This window comes from Camelina sativa, chromosome 5, assembly GCF_000633955.1.
Source record: "Camelina sativa cultivar DH55 chromosome 5, Cs, whole genome shotgun sequence".
In the NCBI taxonomy this organism is placed as follows: domain Eukaryota; kingdom Viridiplantae; phylum Streptophyta; class Magnoliopsida; order Brassicales; family Brassicaceae; genus Camelina; species Camelina sativa.
This window is the reverse complement of record NC_025689.1, coordinates 31948612-31969627: the sequence shown is the minus strand read 5'-3', so window position 1 is coordinate 31969627 and position 21016 is coordinate 31948612. Positions and strand designations below refer to the sequence as shown.

General features: G+C 39.8%; 2 protein-coding genes across 2 annotated transcripts in view; both read right to left on the bottom strand.

Moving 5' to 3' along the window:
* LOC104789762 (putative F-box/LRR-repeat protein At3g59230) overlaps nucleotides 1-1118 on the bottom strand; it is a 3091-nt gene extending 1973 nt beyond the window's left edge. Inside the window, exons 1-2 of the mRNA XM_019245431.1 lie at nucleotides 949-1118; nucleotides 2-630 (exon numbers count right to left, since the gene is read on the bottom strand). Coding sequence (XP_019100976.1) covers nucleotides 2-587 — 586 coding nt within the window. The 5' untranslated portion in view covers nucleotides 588-630; nucleotides 949-1118. The remainder of the gene's footprint in view (nucleotide 1; nucleotides 631-948) is intronic.
* On the bottom strand, nucleotides 7255-8853 carry LOC104789761 (F-box/LRR-repeat protein At3g58980-like). The gene is made up of 3 exons (XM_010515407.1): nucleotides 7948-8853; nucleotides 7684-7827; nucleotides 7255-7590 (listed from the first exon to the last, which is right to left on the bottom strand). Exons 1-3 carry the CDS (start codon nucleotides 8851-8853, stop codon nucleotides 7255-7257), a joined length of 1386 nt encoding a protein of 461 aa, XP_010513709.1.

Sequence of the window (21016 nt, the reverse complement as noted above, 5' to 3'; positions counted from 1 at the left end):
AATTCCTCGAGGACATGGCAACCAGATGTAAGCTTGTGAAAACAATCTCCAGCGTCTCCTAACATAACTCTATTAAGGGAGAGAGTCTTAAGCTTCGGAAGAGAAACATGTTCCAAATCAATGCCGTAAACATTTCCAGATTCTATCCTCAGCCTAACCAGTGACTTACTCTCGAAGATCTTTGAAGGCAGACAACCCTCGTCTAGAGTAATGCGTAAATCAAGATCGTTAACACCACGTCGCAGCACGTTTAATATCCATTCAATGACAAACTCCGAACGAACAACGCCATGTCCACACATTAGAGAGAACTTGTTGACAGTAGAATCCCCTTGCAACTCCAAAACTCTATTCACGAACTCTATAAAACTCCAGCGAATATTCCCATCAATGTCGTTGTAGTATACGGAGCCATCGAAGTCAAGATTTGGTCTGAAAGCAAAGAGATAGCGCCACTTTTTGGAGAGAAGTGAAGTCAAAGCAGAGTCTTCAATGGGAAGGAATGACAAAATGTGGCAAAGCAGATCTTCTGGTAGACCACTTATTATATCTCTATTAGGACCAAAGTCACTCTTTTTCGATTTCATAGTGACAGATCTATTTATCTATCTCAACAAAGAGTTACAACACCTACAGAAATAAAATCATCGAAATCAAGAAGCTTCATTCCAAATACGCCTTGCTCAAATCTCAAATTGCAAAACCAGTTTCAAAGTCTTTGTATTTCAGAAAATCAAAATTGCTAGAAAAAAAAGTTCAAACTCGACACTAGAGAGAGTACAGGAAACTTTACTTGGTTCCAAATACGCTCTTTCATAAATCTCAAATTGCAAAGCAGTTTCAAAGTCTTTGTCTTTAATTAAACACACACACACACAGAAACAAATTGCCAGAAGAAACAATTAAAATTCGACAGAATTAAAAGAGTAAGAAGAAGAAAGGAGGAACCTTTTACTTGGGTTTTAGCGCAGAGTCCATCAAAATTACACAAAGGTTGCTACTTTCACAAATGTTGCTACTTGGTAAGTGGAAGAAGAAATTAGGGTTTTCTGAAATTGGGATTGTGGCGGGACGGGAGAACTCTCTGATTCTAGATGAGTACCTCGGCTCCTAAACGTCGTCGTTCAAGTGGTATGTTTGTTTTTATTTTCGATAAAGATAAAGAAAGTTAACATTAATTAAAAATTGGTAAAATGAAAATGCATTACAAACAAACAACATCACGTGCAAAGACTGATTCTACGAATTCGTTTTGATTCTTTTATTGATTACCAAGTAGTTGTTGTCTTGTCTCTTTCTGAACGTAAATACATAGTATTTGCTTGCGCAAACCTTTCTGAACCTAAATATGTCGACAGCGCAAATCTTTTTCAAACTCGAGATAGTCCCAATTGCGTTCGACATTTGCTTCTTAGAAAGTACAATCCTGAAACATCCACAAAAAAAAAAAATCATCCGCCTTTTGATTAAATCTTTCTCACGTGGAACTGAAGTTCACATGATCATCTGAGACATAAACTAAGTGCCCATCGAAGCACACTGAGTTACAAATCACATATCATGCCTAGAAACTGTAGATAGAATCAGACTGAAGATAACTAGGAGAATCCAGTTTATGAAAAGATCAGAGGGAGATAAAAGTGACCAAGAATGTGCACAAACCGATTCATGTTTCAACAGACTTAAAGCAACTAGGAGGACCAACGTTTGTTCTTCATGCTTGAGCTACTAGTTTTCAAATAAAACTGAGCTGGATCCGATCCGCAGTATCTCACCAATCTCACCAGCTTCGGCCAAGAACACAGTCTCTCAGATCCGATCGAAAGAAGCTGAACAGGTAGCTTCGACTGAAGTGATAGAAATGTCGGTGGACTCCAAATCACCAAGGCCAGTTAACGAAGAGAAACAGGTGAAGCCCATTAACACTTCTCAGAAGCCCAACAAGAACAATTCAGCAAAGCCCAACAAGAATAACACTCCTGCAAAGCCCAACATTGAGACAAAAGAATCTTCTCTTCAACGGCTAACTCCACCTGCACAAAAGAACAAAATCAGAGTGAAGACAGAGAGTACGGATTCAATAAACCTTAGCAATAGGTTTGAATGTCTTGACACACTAGACACCTAATCATTGGGATGAGCTGTCAGGATGCAAAACTCTAGAATTGTATCTACTATAAAAAGCAAAACAATGTATCAATCATATCAAGGAAATAAAATGAGATAAAAGTTCTTTACCTAAAGTAGCCGCTGAGCTTCTTCTTCATGGTATCAGAGCTATGGATCAAGCAATCCAACTCTATTCACCTCCTTCTCTTCACATTTCAAATTGTGTTACAGTTCAACTGACCGAGAAAAACTATCTTCTTTGGAAAACTCAGTTCGAGTCGTTTCTCTCTGGTCAGAACCTTCTGGGGTTTGTCAATGGAGCTTTCCTTCAACCGCTTGCCTCTATACCCATTCCTGGCATCGATGGACAAGTCAACTATGTTCCAAACCCAGATTTCTTGGCGTGGCATCGTGCTGATCAAGTTGTGCGTGCTTGGCTCCTTGGTTCTCTCTCAGAAGACATATTGCGAGATGTTGTGCATACGACCACTGCTCAAGATCTCTGGTCCGCACTGGCTCAACACTTCAATAAGGTATCAGCTTCTCGTCTGTTCGAACTACAACACAAACTCCAAACTTTTGAGAAGTTAGATAAGCCAATGGAAGAGTATCTTAGAGATATAAAGAGAGTATGCGAACAACTTGCCTCAATAGGTAGCCCAGTTAGTGAACAAATGAAGATCTTTGCTGCTCTAAAAGGTTTAGGTAGGGAATATGAACCTATCAAAACCTCTGTGGAAGGCTCTATGGATACACAACCAACCTTGACCTTGGATGCTGTGATTTCAAGGCTCACTAGCTACTCAGATCGTCTTGCAAGCTTTAATGCTGGTACTGAGATCTCTCCACACATGGCTTTTAACACGGTCAACACCTGCTCGGGCAATTACACAAATAACAGAGGTCGAGGTAACTCACGTGGTCGTGGCAGGAACAACTACACAGCAAAAGGAAGAGGCTTCCATCAGCAAATCTCTCAAGACCCTGTTGGATCAAACAAAGTTGTCTGTCAAATATGTGGAAAGACTGGTCATCCAGCTTCAAAATGCTGGCATCGGTTTGACAACAGCTATCAGTACGAAGGCATACCTCAAGCTATGGCTGCTCTTCGAATCACTGATGTCACTGAGCAAAATGGAAATGAATGGGTCTCTGATACTGGTGCGACCACTCATGTCACCAGCTCTCCTCATCACCTGCAACAGTCACAATTGTACGAAGGTAATGAATCAGTTATGATGGGAGATGGAAGTTTCTTACCAATCACTCACACTGGCTCGACAAGCATCCCTTCAACCTCTGGTAAACTTCCTCTTAACGATGTTCTTGTTTGTCTTGGTATTGCTAAATCATTGCTATCTGTGTCAAAGCTCACTACAGATTATCCTTGTACCTTTCAATTTGACTGTGATGATGTGCGTATATTTAATAAGGCAACAAGGGGGTTGTTAACAAAGGGACCACACAGTAAAGGGTTGTATACGCTGGGGAACTCACATCGCGGATCGTTTCTTCAAGTCAATTTCTCGTCCAGACAGCAAGTGGCGAGTGAAGATACATGGCACAAGAGATTGGGACATCCTAACATGCAAGTTCTTCAGCTGCTCTCTGCAATAAAAGCAATAATGATTAGCAATAAGAGTACCAAGAAGATTTGTGAGGCTTGTCAACTTGGGAAGAGTAGTAGGTTACCTTTTCTGCTTCATCTTTTGTAGCTTCAAAACCCCTGGAAAGAATTCATTGTGATCTATGGGGTCCTTCACCAATAATGTCAGTACAAGGTTTCAAATACTATGTGATCTTTATTGACAATTACTCAAGGTTCTGTTGGTTTTATCCTCTCAAGCTCAAGTCAGATTTCCTCCAAACCTTTTACAGTTTTCAGGCTCTAGTGGAAAATCAATATAAACACAAAATTGGTACCTTTCAATGTGATGGTGGTAGAGAATTCACGAGTAATCAGTTTGTTGATCATCTCAAGAAGCATGGTATCCAACAGCTTATCTCCTGTCCTTACACACCACAGCAAAATGGATTAGCTGAGAGAAAGCATAGACATATTGTGGAACTTGGGCTATCAATGTTGTTTCAAGGAACTGTACCTCAGAGATATTGGGTAGAAGCTTTCTTCACTGCAAATTTTCTGATTAATCTCCTACCTACTACAGCTCTGGATAATAACCGCAGTCCTCATGAAGTTCTGACAGGTCAGGCTCCAAACTATACTGCACTCAGAGTCTTTGGTTGTGCCTGTTATCCGACACTTTGTGATTATGCAACAACAAAGTTTGATCCACGATCATTAAAGTGCGTGTTTCTTGGATATAATGAAAAATATAAGGGTTACAGATGCTTACTTCCATCAACTGGACGTGTCTACATCAGTCGGCATGTTATCTTTGATGAAGAAGTCTTTCCCTTCTCAACTCTCTCATCTGGTAGCCTACGTCAGTGTACACCTCTAATGGCTGCTTGGTATAAGAGTTTCCCTGAACCAAGATCAGATCAGACAGAAAGGCAAATCAGTAAGAGTATTGATGAATCAGCTACAAGACCTCTATTCACACCTCAAGATTTTCCACCCTTACCTACAACAAGTTCTCAAAGAAGTCAGCCCCCAGAAGTGTCTACTGAGAGAGAGGAGGGAAGTCCTGGGTGTACGACAGGCTGTGATCCTGCTTCTATAGGCAACAGCTTCTCTTCCTCTCCCATCAGGACGGATACTTCTGAGCAATCTTCACCTTGCAATGTTCTAGTAACGGCGATAGTGCCTCCTACGCTGCCTCCAAACTCTGATGTCTCAGTGGCTCCAACACCTTCAGTTACACCTGTAATTGAATTCAGTGTTAGTACGCCTACTCAAACTTCTGTTCAAAGTGACAATATCTCTCTAACATCATCACATGCATCACCAGTTGCATCTCCAATATTGTCAGATCAGAAATCTGTCACAGCTTCAGCTTCAAGTTCTTCAAGCTCTTCAAGCTCTGCAGACATAACTCCAGTCAATTCTTCTCCTGAAGTTCAGCCTAGACACAAAATGGTAACCCGGTTAAAAGATGGGATTCGTAAACCAAATCCACGATATGCTCTGTTATCTCACAAAGTCGCTTACCCGCAACCTAAGACTGTAGCAGAAGCACTCAAACATCCAGGTTGGACTGGTGCAATGGGAGAAGAGATGACGAACTGCAAAGCTGCCAACACCTGGTCTTTAACTCCTCCTACACCTGACATGAATGTGTTAGGTAGCAAATGGGTGTTCAGACCTAAGCTTAATGCTGATGGTTCACTACAAAAGCTTAAAGCAAGACTAGTAGCACAGGGATATAATCAAGAAGAAGGGATTGATTACCTGGAGACTTACAGTCCTGTTGTCAGAACAGCTACAGTTCGAGCTGTTCTTGATCTGGCAACTAAGATGCAGTGGGATATCAAGCAGATGGATGTTCAAAACGCCTTTCTTCATGGGGATCTTGCAGAAACTGTTTACATGAAGCAACCGGCTGGTTTTGTGGATCCTGATAAACCTGACTGGGTCTGCCATCTGCACAAATCATTATACGGGTTAAAACAAGCTCCAAGAGCTTGGTTTGACAAGTTCAGCAATTATCTACTAGAATTTGGCTTTACCTGTAGTATCCCTGACCCATCCTTATTTGTCTACAGAAAAGATGGAGCAGTCATCATTCTTCTTCTCTACGTTGATGACATGCTCATATCTGGCAACAGATCTGCTGCGATGACATCCTTTCTTGCTGCTCTCAACACCGAATTTCGAATGAAGGATCTTGGACAGATGCATTATTTCCTGGGAATCCAGGCTCATTTTCATTCCTCTGGTCTGTTCCTCTCTCAACAAAGATACGCAGAGGATCTGTTGATTGCAGCAGGAATGAGTGAGTGTGCTTCAGTCTCGACACCATTACCGCAACAGCTGGAAACAGCAAGAGCAAAGAATCAAAATCCCTTCACAAACCCAACATATTTCAGAAGTTTGGCTGGAAAACTTCAATACCTGACTCTTACCAGACCGGACATCCAATTTGCGGTCAATTTCGTTTGTCAGAAGATGCATGCTCCAACGTTTGCTGACTTCCTTCTTCTCAAGCGGATCCTACGTTACATAAAAGGCACATTAACCATGGGACTTAACTTCGATCGAAGGACAAGCAACACCTTACGGGTATACAGTGATAGTGATTACAGTGGTTGTGCAGAAACAAGTCGATCAACAGGAGGCTATTGCACATACCTTGGTACGAATCTCATATCTTGGTCTTCTCAGAAACAGGACTCGGTATCTCGAAGCTCCACTGAAGCCGAGTACAGAGCCATGTCCGATGCTGCAGCAGAGATCACTTGGATCTGCAATATACTTTAAGGAACTTGGAGTTCCGCAGTATCAGCCTCCTGAGTTATACTGCGATAACCTCTCCGCGGTTTATCTCACTGCTAATCCTGCGTTTCACAAAAAGAGCAAGCACTTCAAAAATCACTATCACTACGTCAGAGAAAAGGTTGCTCTAGGCACTATCATCGTGCATCACATACCTGGAATTCAACAAATAGCAGATATCTTCACGAAGTCTCTCCCTGAAAGACCGTTCTTCTCTCTGAGATACAAACTCGGTGTGGTCCTTCCTCCCACACAGAGTTTGCGGGGGAGTATCAGCAGTATCTCACCAATCTCACCAGCTTCGGCCAAGAACACAGTCTCTCAGATCCGATCGAAAGAAGCTGAACAGGTAGCTTCGACTGAAGTGATAGAAATGTCGGTGGACTCCAAATCACCAAGGCCAGTTAACGAAGAGAAACAGGTGAAGCCCATTAACACTTCTCAGAAGCCCAACAAGAACAATTCAGCAAAGCCCAACAAGAATAACACTCCTGCAAAGCCCAACATTGAGACAAAAGAATCTTCTCTTCAACGGCTAACTCCACCTGCACAAAAGAACAAAATCAGAGTGAAGACAGAGAGTACGGATTCAATAAACCTTAGCAATAGGTTTGAATGTCTTGACACACTAGACACCTAATCATTGGGATGAGCTGTCAGGATGCAAAACTCTAGAATTGTATCTACTATAAAAAGCAAAACAATGTATCAATCATATCAAAGAAATAAAATGAGATAAAAGTTCTTTACCTAAAGTAGCCGCTGAGCTTCTTCTTCACCCTGCAGTTGGATGAAGCTCTCGGAAACATATGAAGATCCGAGTGGATTCTTAACTTCTCACTATCGCTTATTCTTCTCCAAGTATAAACTTTCAGCAGCTCCAGACGTGGCAACTTTCCTAAGAAATGTTTTACTTGCTGCAACTCACCAGTCGTCCCGTCATACCATAAAGTTATCTCCAAGACCTCTACTGGACATGTCAATAGACAAGAATATCCCGACAAACACTCGCACACATAGTCAGCTTCTTCAGCAAAGTCAGCTTCTTCAGCATCGTCAGGTTCAAGACAGTGCAATCCACCCTGCAGCAAGAGGAAGGATTTGAGATTGAAGATATACGAGTATACACCACGACGTTTTGGAAATAATGGTTTGTCCAAAATACATTGCCATACCTTGATAACAAGGGTCTTCAGATTTGGAGCCTTGTTTAGCAAAAAGGGAAGAAATCTCCAACAGAAACCCGCATCATCATGCATCATAGTTAAATGATGAAGCTTTTCAAATACTGGAATTGCCTCACGGAAGAAGTAAAGCGTCTGAAACCAAATCAAATCAACAAGTCTACATCCTATGGAACTTAAAATGCTAACTTTGTTCACCTATACATGCTCTATTATTGCATGAAGCTGTACGAACTAAAAAAATAACACACTTACCTCGAAAGTATACGGAGATAATTCCACGATCTGAACATTTCTGATCCCTTGAATCAGATTTGTTGCATTGCTAGACAAGATATCACCATCATCTGCAAACTCCCAATCCCATTGGCGATTTACCATCACAAGAAGAATGAGCTTAGCTTCCACAAGGGACTCGAAATTAACAATTGTATACCCATCCGGGACAAAATCACAGTAGTCTAAGTAGGCAAGACTTGGAGTATCAAAACTAATGTACTGAGGATCAGGTCCATCAAAACCTGTCAGTTCACGACCAATTGTAAGTCTTTCAAGACTTTGACTAGACCCGATGCCTGACCATTCACAAGTTTCCCAGCACATATCATCAATGATTAGTTCCTTAAGCACAGGGCAAGCCGAAAGAAACGCCTTGAACGCACAATCAACGGGATTACAGAACCGAACAGAGTCAAAAACGAGAGTCTCAAGGCTTGGTAGCAAAGCATTCTGAGGCAGCACACTAATAACAATCTCCCGCCCTAGTTTCAGCTTTTTGAGTGTCTTGCAAGTGAAGATCTCCAAAGGCAATGTATATCCATAACCACCACATATACAAATTTCAATATCCGTGACACCACGATGATTTAACACATCACGTAGCCAGTTGTTGATACGATCAGGATGAAGACCCTTTGCAGATTTTAAAGAGAACCTCCTTATGCACGTAGTAGTTTCCAACCGAGCCATTGCTTCACTCACGAAATCCGTGAAAGTCCCCTGAAACTTAGCTTTGCAATCGAAATCAAGATCTGGTATGATGGTATAGAGATTCCCAAACATCCTTGAGGTAACCAACAAAGACGCAGCATCCTTTGCAGCAACAAAACTCACGATTAGCCTAATAATTTCATCTGGTAGATCGCTTATGATCCGATCCATCTTCTTGGACTTGAAACCCTAGGGAACCAATCCGTTCCAATCAAACCACAAACTCAATGAAGATGATGAAATCCACAAGTACGGTTTTGGAACAAACGATTAAGAACTTAATCTAGAGAGAGAGATGGAGAGTGAAGGTATAACTAGAGAGAAGAAACTGCTTCATTTATTCTTCTTGGAACTTTCTAGATCAACAAGGTTACCATACTTTCCGGAAAACGCGTTGGCGTTTTGATGAAAACGCTTAGGTTAAATAAAGGGCCTTTTGCTGTTTTTAAAATTCGTGGGCTTTACTTTCCTTAACATGAATGGGAAAAAGTGAACCAAAATCCTCACTCTCACTTATGGATGGGGAACTGATGCGAATGTATTGAGTGATTTGGTTGAGTAATGGAACCACTTGCCTGAAATTGTTCGAAATCAGCAATGGGGTCTTTGCATCGACGGTTAAGCTTCTTGCCTGAGTTGTTTTTGTAAAAGAGATGTTCCACAGTACCTTTTCCTCGTTGTGGAGTTTCTCCTCAAATCAGATGTGAATTAAAGAAATGCCATGAAAATAACGTCCTCTTCTGACCATCACCTGCAAAGACACGAAAACATATACTTCCACCATATATTATTCATCAACAATGCTTGGTTGAGTTATAAAACTTAAAACAGAAGAAAATAAAATCATGATAAGGATCTTGAGTTTACTTACAGAGATTTTATCCATTCTTGTTGTTGACTTGTTTTGTTGTTGCTGTTGAGAGAATCTACATTAATCAATGATGAGGAGGAAAGAGTTTCAGTTATGCAGTGAGATTACGAGTGAACCATGCTGATTTTGTAACAATTTGGCTTACCTGTCTTGATTTTTCACCATCTAGCTTTTGCCTTTCGAAAACTTCATTTCGCTGCAGTGAAGTAATAAACGCACAAAAAAAAACTATTACAAGAGGAACGTGAAACAGAATGTAATCTCTGATGGAAGGTATTTACTAATTAGTACTATTTACCTTGAATTATGGCAGATGTGGTGTCCTTCTTTGTGGTGAAGGCAAAAGCTGGAGCTATGGAGTGAAGAGCTTGCTGATTTTGAAACAATAATTGGCTCACCTGCCTTGATCTTCCATCATCTAGATTTTGCATTGTGATGACTTTGATTTGATGAATCATGATAAGGATCTCTTAATAAGTGTTTACTTACAGAGGATTTTTTCCATTGTTGTTGTGGTTGAGTTGTTGTTGGGCCGGTCATCCCTCAAATTATACATGCGAAGAAAGAGTGAACCATAGATTATATAACTCCATCATTTAGAGAAGCAACAAAGGACCAATGAAAATATAGGATTTTGAGATTACTTACAGAGCAAGAAGAGGCTTTTTCTATCGTTAGGTCATCATCTAGCTTTTGCCTTTGTGATGGCTTTTCCTGAATCAGATAGGTAGTGCTATTTTCAATACTTCTTTCCCTGCAGTAAAAGAATCAACACATTAAAATCAATGATGAGGACGAAAGAGTTTCAGCCATGCAGTGAGATCATGCTGATTTTGCAACAATTTAGCTTACCTGTCTGGATTTTGCATCATCTAGCTTTGCCTTTATATAGCTTTATTTTCGTGGATCAGTTTGGTAGAGCTAGCTATGTTTTAGCACTCGTTTCGTTTCTCTGCAGTGAGGCCAATAAACGCACAAAAATACAAAATCAAAAACTATTACAAGAGGAATGTGAAACTAGACTTGGGTATCCGAATTATTAATTAAGAATGTACCTTTTCACAATTTTCTGATGACTGCTATTGGCTTGAGACAGCTGTGACTGGTTTTTTCGCCTGAGTGCAGACGGATACCTCAGCAGATTAACCATCTTTCTAGCACTTTGCAGCTTCTTAAGGTCAGTTAGACAAGGAAAACAGCACCATCCTAGAAGTTAATCAAAACAGCACCATCCTAGAACCTCACTTGGCAATGTGATAGGAATCACTCGTTCCTTCTCTTTATCTTTTTATAATTTATCTCGGTTTAAGCATTCACAAATTAGATTTGGTTTAATGTTTACGGCTTGTGTCTACACAACCGACTTTATTCATCTATGTATTGTATGAGAAATTAGCTACTCAAGCTAAGAACCGAAACAAGCAAAAAAAAAGAAGATAATCGAGTATCCCCAATCAAAATGACAAATAATCCGACCGTACACAAGTCACAATAAGTAAAGAACAAAAAGGCAGAGAGAAGAGGAGAATCTTGTTTTAGTTGACGAGGTGATCAGAGATTACATGGATCTCGCAGTTTGGTGAAGCTTCTCTAGCAAAGTTGTTAAGTTGGCTTGACACTTTCATCAGATCATCATCTATCGATGTATCGTAATGTACCGTCAGTTGTTCAAGACGTGACATTGTCTGTAGGAAGTGCTTGATCAGCTCTATCTGATTCTCTAAACCAGCTTCACCAAATCTCAGTACCTTTAAAGCCTTCACAGGACTTGATGATAAGCAAGTAGGAACCTCCCCTGAAAATTTGCATAGGCACCCGTCAACATCCCCGCATTTGATTGTATATTTGTGGTGGAGTCCCTGAAACACACAGAGTAAACAACATCAAAAAAAAATCTAGTTTGTTTAAAAATTCAGTTAGTAGATGCAGTTAAAAGGATATGTGTTGGTTACGTCGAATACAAGAGTTTCTAGATTGGGGCAGTTCTTGAGTAGAGTTGGCAGTGATTCCCATCCTACGTTATTATGGGTCTCCACAGTTAAATGAATCAAGTTGTTGAATACCGGCACTGGTTTACAGCAGAAAGTAAGAACCTGAAACAGCAACCATATATATATCATCATTCTTCATCTATATCCAATCATTAACCCAAAATCAACATTTAATTTATCGATGCTAAGCTAACATACCTCGAGAGTGCTGGCAGATAGGTAAAGGATCTGAACATTGCAGATTCCCTTAAGAAAATCTGATGCATTGCCGACCAAATTTTCATAGTTTGCATGTGCATACTGATTGATAAGAAAAGAAAACAAGAATGGAGCAGAGAGACAAAAGTATTTTTCTTATTGCATACTGCTTTAATGAATACAAAGAGATGACAGAGGTTTGTTTTAAATAGCCTAAGCACACATTGTCGCTACATTATAGCTGGCAACCCTATCACTGTCATCTAGAGTCTGCAAGAGTCCAAAACGATTGTACAAAGTAGGTGGGAGCTTCCTGCAACTTTCACTTTTGGCTGCTTGTACAGCACACACATTATTACCGTTGTAGACAAGGCTGACTGCAGGTTTAACATTGGCATTGGGCTTTGCAGTTTGGTTGCTGGGCTTGATAGCAATTGAGGCCTTGTTCAAAACAGAACTTGACTTGGTTGCAGACTCTGTTTTGTTGTGAAGCAAACTGATGTTGCTTTTACCCCCCTTCAAACTTGAGGTGAGTGGAACACCAACTCCAAGTTTGTCTCTCAGTAAAGTGAATGCCTGCTTGGGTAATGACTTGGTGAATATATCAGCGATTTGAAGAGCTGCAGGAACATGTCCAGTTTCAATGTAACCAAGAGCTACTCTTTCTCTGATGTAGTGCCAGTCAGTCTCGAAATGTTTGGTTCTGGCATGAAAGGCTGGATTAGTTGTCAAATGAACTGCAGAGAGGTTATCACAATGCAGGATTGCAGGACCTGTTTGAGAGACATGAAGATCTTTGAGAAGTGAAGCGATCCAGGTGAGTTCTGCAGCAGTTTCAGCCATCGCTCTGTATTCAGCCTCAGTCGAAGATCTAGCAACAGTTTGTTGACGTTTTGCACTCCATGAGATGATGTTGGTGTTTAAAAACGTGCAGAAACCAGTAGTGGACCTCCTTGTTTCTTTGCAGCCTGCCCAATCACTATCACTGTACGCAAGCACAGGTGGAAAACTTGTTTTGTTGAGACGCAGCCCAAACATGGTGGTGCCTCTTATGTATCGCAGTATTCTTTTAAGAAGACCGAAATCTGCCATTGTTGGTGTATGCATTCGTTGGCACACAAAATTGACTGCAAACTGAATATCTGGCCTCGTCAGAGTAAGATACTGTAATTTACCCGCAAGACTGCGAAAATACAAAGGCTCAGGAAAGAGTTCATCGCCTGTTTTGTTCGCTGGCAATTGCAGAGGCAGTGGTGTGGCCATAGGATTACACGCAGCCATACCTGCTTGATGTAGAATGTCTTCAGCGTACTTGGTTTGGCTGAGAAACATTCCCTCTAAAGTCATCTGCACTTGAACTCCAAGAAAATAATGCAGGCTGCCGAGATCCTTCATGGAGAATTGTTGACCAAGAGAATCAACAAGATGCTTCAAGAGACCTGTATTACTTCCTGTTAAGATAATGTCATCCACATATAATAGAAGCACCAGTGTATCACCATTATGATGATAGACAAACAATGATGGATCAGCCTTGCTGCAGGTAAAACCATATTCAAGGAGAAAGGTACTAAATTTATCAAACCAGGCCCTTGGAGCTTGTTTGAGGCCATAAATGGCCTTGTCCAGCTTGCATACATGGGAAGGATATGGGAAGGATATTGTGGATCTTCAAAGCCAGGAGGCTGCTCCATATAAATGTCCTCATGAAGGTCTCCATGGAGAAATGCACTTTTGACATCAAGTTGAGTAATTGGCCAATCTTTTGCTGTAGCCACACCAAGAACTATCCTTATTGTTGCAGTTCGAACAACAGGACTAAATGTTTCAAGGAAATCCACACCTTCCTCTTGATGATACCCTTTGGCAACCAATCTGGCTTTAAATTTGTCAAGAGACCCATCTGCATTAAGCTTGATGCGAAACACCCATTTGCAACCAAGTATATTCATAGTTGGTAAAGGTGGTACCAAGTGCCATGTTCGACATGCTCGTTGATTAGAAATTTCCTCACCCATTGCATTAGTCCACTGTGGGTCTTTCAAAGCCTCAGCTACCGTTTTTGGCTCGCTAGGTTTGTGAGGATTAGCCATGAGTAAGTACTTTGGGTTTGGCTTTCTGATCCCTTCTTTGCCTCTTGTTGCCATAGGATGAGCATTTGCAGGTTAAAATGATTGTTGAGTAGTCTCCTGATTGTCTTCGAGTTGTGCTTCTTCAGAGAAAATCTCAGAGACTTCTGCATTATTGTCATGCTCAGTGATCGAATCCTCTGTATCTCTTGCAGAGGAAACCTCAGAAGTTTTTGTAGTGTTGTTATGCTCCGACTCCTCTGTAGAGTTTGCAGGCTCCATTTCTGCAACTGGTGGTAGAGGCTTTTGCAAGAGGATTGTCAAAGGATCAGATTGGGGAACAGTCACTGTAGTCTGAGTAGCAGCTTTCCATGCTTGTAACAGTGCAGATGAGTAAGTGGGCAGCAGATGATTATACTTACTCTGAAATGGGAAGAAGCTCTCATCAAAAATCACGTGACGACTAATGTACACACGTCCTGTTGGTGGATATAAACACCTATATCCCTTGTAAGCTGCATTGTAGCCTAAAAACACACATTGCAATGAATGTGGTTCAAACTTGTGAGCCGTATAAGGTCGTAAACAAGGATAGCAGGCACTGCCAAACACTCTAAGTGACGTATAATCTGCTTTTTGTTGAAACAGGATTTCATAGGGTGATCGAAGACCAAGTGAAGCAGCTGGTAGCAGATTGCAGAGATAATTAGCGGTGAAAAAACTTTCAACCCAGAACTGAAGAGGGACATGACTATGAAACATCATTGATCGACTCAGTTCAATGAAATGTCGATGTTTGCGTTCTGCAACTCCATTTTGTTGTGGAGTGTGAGGACAGGAGATTTGATGTTTGATTCCACACTGACCAAGATGTTGCTTGAATTTGGCACTGATGAATTCACCCCCTCCATCACTTTGAAAAATTTTAATCTTCTTATCAAACTGATTTTCAACTTGTTTTTGAAACAACAGAAATATGTTGTAGAAATCAGACTTTAACTTGAGTGGGAAGAACCAGCTGAATCGAGAAAAATCATCAATAAATACCACATAGTACTTGAAACCTTGTACAGACTCAATGGGAGAAGGTCCCCAAAGATCACAGTGAATCTTAGCTAGTGGTTCAACTGAAACAGACTCTAAAATAGAAAACGGTAAATTTGAACTTTTCCCCATCTGGCAAGGTTCACAAATAGGGTTGATGCTGCTTTTATTGATTAAAATAGCCTTGCTGTTGTGAAGATGCTGGAGAACTCCCTGACAAGCATGGCCTAAACGATGGTGCCAAATTGAGTCGTCAGTGGCCTTTTGTCTATTTGAGTAGAAGATCTTGTAGTCTTGATTCTCCAGCACATAGAGCCCCTCACGTCTTGGTCCCTTTGTTAGAACCCTCATGGTTTGCAGATCCAGAATGTAAACCTTGTGGGAGTCAAAAAATACACCACATGGGTAATCATCACACAGCTTAGATATAGACAATAGAGATTTCTTGACTGTTGGACAAACTAGAACATCATTGAGAGGCAAACTACCTGTGGAAACTGGTAGACTAGTGGAGCCAACATGCGTAATTGGAAGATAATTTCCATCTGCTACCATGATAGAGTCAGTACCTTGATATGGTGTAGCATGTTGCAGAGCAGCTTCATTTGTGGTAACATGAGATGTAGCACCAGAGTCCGGAACCCAGTCTCGACCAGAGGAATCAGATACTTGTAAAGCAGCCAGAACTTGAGCCAAATTTTCACCTTGATAGTTGTTGTCAAAACGATTCCAGCATTTAGCAGCCGTATGACCCACTTTACAACATATATGACATGTTGGACGAGTGTTTGTAGCACCAGATTGTTGAGTTGAACCAGAACTGACAGCTTGCTGATAGAAGCCACATCCACGAGAGGAGTAACCACCTCTTCCTCGGTTTGAACCAGATCTGTTGTTATAACCCCCACGGCCTCTGTAGTTGTTGGTTTGACAAGCTTGAAACAATTCTTGCGTCTGAGCAGCAGGAGTGTGGAACACCATTTGAGAAGCAACAACATCACCATCATACAACTGCAGACGGGTATCGAAACCTTCAATCTCATACAGTACTTCAGTAAACGTTGGTGTAGGAATCCGAGACATGGAGTTCTGAATAACCGCAGCAATAGGATCGTATTCTCTTCCAAGACCAAGCAGAAAGCCACAGATTTTTATAGATTCCTCTACTGGTTTTCCAATAGAACTCAGTTGGTCACATACAGCTGTATATTCTCGCACATACGCAGAAAAGGTTTTACCTTGTTTCCTGATAGAGTGAAGCTTGCGTTTGAGCTCAAACTCTCGACTTATGGAGCTTCGGTTGTAGGTGTTAGCCAAGGAAGTCCAAACAGCCAGAGAGGTAGCGAGATTGCAGACACCACCAAGTGCTTCTTCAGTCAGAGTACCATAGATCCAGGAGCGGACTAGTTGATCCGTACAGAACCAGGCTTCATAGGCTGGATTTTCAGTGGCTCGAACTGTGTCACCAACTGTTTTGTCAACGACCTTCGGCGGAGCTTGATAGTGGCCATTTATGAAACCAAGCAGCTTTTGACTGCTGAGAAGAGACTCCACTTGAGTTTTCCAAAGACGATAATTTGAATCATTGAGTTTTAGTGTAACAGAACTTGCAACATGAACATTGGAAGGAAACAGATATGAATCTAGATATTCAGCCATTTTAACACCTGTTAAGGTTTTATGGCTCTGATACCATGATAAGAAAAGAAAACAAGAATGGAGCAGAGAGACAAAAGTATTTTTCTTATTGCATACTGCTTGAATGAATACAAAGAGATGACAGAGGTTTGTTTTAAATAGCCTAAGCACACATTGTCGCTACACTATAGCTGGCAACCCTATCACTGTCACCTAGAGTCTGCAAGAGTCCAAAACGATTGTACAAAGTAGGTGGGAGCTTCCTACAACTTTCACTTTTGGCTGCTTGTACAACACACACATTATTACCGTTGTAGACAAGGCTGACTGCAGGTTTAACATTGGCATTGGGCTTTGCAGTTTGGTTGCTGGGCTTGATAGCAATTGAGGCCTTGTTCAAAACAGAACTTGACTTGGTTGCAGACTCTGTTTTGTTGTGAAGCAAACTGATGTTGCTTTTACCCATGACGTGTCATTCCAAGATCGATGGTAGCTTCAACAAGGGAACCAAAGTCCACTTTTGGATACTTGCGTGCAATATTATCACAGTAGTCAAGATAAACAAGATTTGGTGTATCAAACGAAACAGTATCTGGATTGTGGTCATATTCTTCACCACAAGGATGTAGCGTTAGTCTCTTGAGAGAATTGGAAGACAGAGAGCGGTTCCACAAATCGGAGTAAACTCTAATGAGAAGTAATTCCTCGAGGACATGGCAACCAGATGTAAGCCTGTGAAAACAATCTTCAGTGTTTCCTAACAAAACTCTAGTAAGGTAGAGAGTCTTAAGCTTCAGAAGAGAAACATGTTCCAAATCAATGCCGTAAACATTTCCAGATTCTATACTCAGCCTAACCAGTGACTTGCTCTCGAAGATCTTTGAAGGCAGACGACCCTCGTGTAGACTAACGCGTAAATCAAGATCGTTAACCCCACGTCGCAGCACGTTTGATATCCATTCATTGACAATTCCGAACAAACAACGCCATGTCCAAACATAAGAGAGAACCTGTTGACAGTAGAATCCNAAGTAGGTGGGAGCTTCCTACAACTTTCACTTTTGGCTGCTTGTACGGCACACACATTATTACCGTTGTAGACAAGGCTGACTGCAGGTTTAACATTGGCATTGGGCTTTGCAGTTTGGTTGCTGGGCTTGATAGCAATTGAGGCCTTGTTCAAAACAGAACTTGACTTGGTTGCAGACTCTGTTTTGTTGTGAAGCAAACTGATGTTGCTTTTACTGATGACGTGTCATTCCAAGATCGATGGTAGCTTCAACAAGGGAACCAAAGTCCACTTTTGGATACTTGCGTGCAATATTATCACAGTAGTCAAGATAAACAAGATTTGGTGTATCAAACGAAACAGTATCTGGATTGTGGTCATATTCTTCACCACAAGGATGTAGCGTTAGTCTCTTGAGAGAATTGGAAGACAGAGAGCGGTTCCACAAATCGGAGTAAACTCTAATGAGAAGTAATTCCTCGAGGACATGGCAACCAGATGTAAGCCTGTGAAAACAATCTTCAGTGTTTCCTAACAAAACTCTAGTAAGGTAGAGAGTCTTAAGCTTCAGAAGAGAAACATGTTCCAAATCAATGCCGTAAACATTTCCAGATTCTATACTCAGCCTAACCAGTGACTTGCTCTCGAAGATCTTTGAAGGCAGACGACCCTCGTGTAGACTAACGCGTAAATCAAGATCGTTAACCCCACGTCGCAGCACGTTTGATATCCATTCATTGACAATTCCGAACAAACAACGCCATGTCCAAACATAAGAGAGAACCTGTTGACAGTAGAATCCCCTTGCAACTCCAAAACTCTATTCACAAAATCTATAAAACTCCAGCGAATATTCCCATCAATGTCGTTGTAGTGGAACAGTGCTTCAGGATGTTTTAGATATACGGAGCCATCGAAATCAAGATTTGGTCTGAAAGCAAAGAGATAGCGCCACTTTTTGGAGAGAACTGAAGTCAAAGCAGAGTCTTCAATGGGAAGGAATGACAAAATGTGGCAAATCAGAGCTTCTGGTAGACCACTTATTATATCTCTACTGGGACCAAAGTCCGTATTTTTCGATTTCATAGTGACAGATCTATCTATCTCAACAGTTACCAACCTACAAAATAAAATCATGACATGTTTACTTTAGGAGCATTTCAGAAGCTTCATTCCAAATACGCCTTCCCTCAAATCTCAAATTGCAAAACCAGTTTCAAAGTCTTTGTCTTTCAGAAAAGCAAATTGCTAGAGAAAAAAAATGTTCAAACTCGACACTAGAGAGGTTTTGTTTTGCTCTTTCTTTCCGAAAGATGTCGTGTTTGCTTCGGGAAGCGGCGCAGATCCAGTTGGACGCATACCATAATTTTCAGCAATAGCTGGTTTTGTTCTTCAGCCACAGGTACTGTGTTTATAACAACACATTGTTTGCATGGAAAGTAGATAAAGTTTTCTCTAACTTATCCTCTTCCGTTACCTTTTCACCACATAATGCCAATTTGGAGGCAATTTGGTGCAAGGCGGAGTTGTACTCACTATACAAACTTATAGTCTTGGAGTCTTAACTGCGTCCAATCATATCGGGCTCTTGGTAGAATCATCATCTTTTAGTGTTCATACTTTTCTTTCAGATCGCTCCAAAAAACGATTGGATCTTCCACGGTCAAATACTCATTGCGTGTGCCTTCTTTTGCTCTTCTTATTTGTTTATATGGATGATTGTATCACCCAGCCTTTGGATTTCAACCAAAACTTGGCATCAAGAGCGCATGCCAAGTAATTGTCTCCGGAGAGATCAAGGGCAGCAAAATCAAGGCTTGAGAGTTTCGACATGGTCACTATACATGATTAACACACAACATAAATTAAACTTAACTCAAAAAAAATATTTAACGTATGCATGGTTATATATACACAAAGTACGTAGAAGCATATTAAAGTGTGCATGTATCTATATACTATTGCATGTATGATATTATGTATCATATAATAACATTCATAATACGAGTGCATGCATATTGATAATAATAATATGCATCTATGTAAGTACGTCATAAGAGTGCATGAATCATATAATAATAATAATAATAATAATAATAATAGTGCATGAATCATATAATAATAATAACATGCATAAGTAAAACAGCTTATATTTTGTATTATATATGTGAGTAATATCGATTAAATAAACAATCATAAGATGCATGATATATGTGAGTAATAACATGCATAAGTAATAAAGTGAAGCATGCATAAAGTATAAAGTAGTAGCAATACGTATAACGAAATCAGAAACATAAGATGCAGTATTATGGTAAAGCATCTTATGGTCGGATACGTGTAACAAGCGAGCCGTAATTGTTGATCAACCAAATAATCAATTATGTATATGAGATTAGAGCATGTGTACAGTGTACCAGAGAAGAGAAACGTTCAACGTTAGAGAGTAGAAAGCGGTGACGGCTGGTCGGAAGCGGTGACGGCTGCTGCTCAACGTGGGCGGCTAGAGTTTTCTCTTTCTTTTTCTTAAGACGGCTAGGATTAACCCCCTATCCCACCCACGTATCTGTCTCTTGCTAACTCTATCTCACAACACCCTTTTTTACCAATTTTAAATAGTAACTGTATGTTTTTTCCAAAATGTTAAGAGAATTTTTGAAAATATTCTGTTTGGTGTGTTTCTTTTCAAAAATGTATTTCCTTTAATTGTTAAGTAAGGAAAAACTAAACTGAAAAATGCAACCAAATTAGAAAAAAAAAAAAAAAAAACACCAACAAAAACAACAGAGATAGAAGCATTTTCAAAAATACCTCTTGTTACATGCCACTATTTTAAAATACTTATAAATGTTGACTATTTTCAAAACTACCTCTCTTTATATACAAAATAACCAAATTACAACAAGAACTTACAGTCACTAACATAAAAAAATTCCTGCCAAAAATTATTTTTCAGCTAAAATTAAAAAAAAAAAAAAAAGATCCCCCAAAATCGAGAAAAAATTCCTGTCAAAAAATAAAAAACATTCCTGCCAAAACTACAAAATTGGATTTTCCCACCAAAATTTTTGAAATTTATATCTTATAAAAACCTTGTAAACGCTTTATAAGATTTTTAAAAATGTTTATAAGGTTTTTATAAGGTTTTAATAAAATTTTTATAAAGTTTTATAAGGTTTTTTATAAGGGTTTTACTTATAAAATTTTGTAAATTTCTTTTGGCGAAAAAATTTTGACGGGAAATTTTTTGTCAAGTTTTTTTTGACAAAAAAATTTTTGCGAGAAATTTTTGGCGGAAAAATATGTCGGAAATTTGTTTGGAGAGAAATTTTTTATTTTATTTTATTTTATTAGTTAAAAATTTTTCATATAAAAGTAAAATAGTTTTTAAAAATTAAAGTAAAACATAATTAAAATGACAAGAAAATAAATATTTTTAAAATATATATATATATATATATTAAAAAGTTATTTATAATAAACTCTAAAACAATACGATATTAAAGGCTATTTT

Excerpts from the sequence above, each read along its gene's own strand:
- LOC104789761 (XM_010515407.1), bottom strand. The coding sequence starts at position 8,853 with ATGGATCGGATCATAAGCGATCTACCAGATGAAATTATTAGGCTAATC. Across the intron at positions 7,828-7,947 it reads TATCTCCGTATACTTTCGAG|ACGCTTTACTTCTTCCGTGA; the intron begins GTAAGTGTGTTA and ends ATTTGGTTTCAG. Across the intron at positions 7,591-7,683 it reads TGAAGACCCTTGTTATCAAG|GGTGGATTGCACTGTCTTGA; the intron begins GTATGGCAATGT and ends CTCTTGCTGCAG.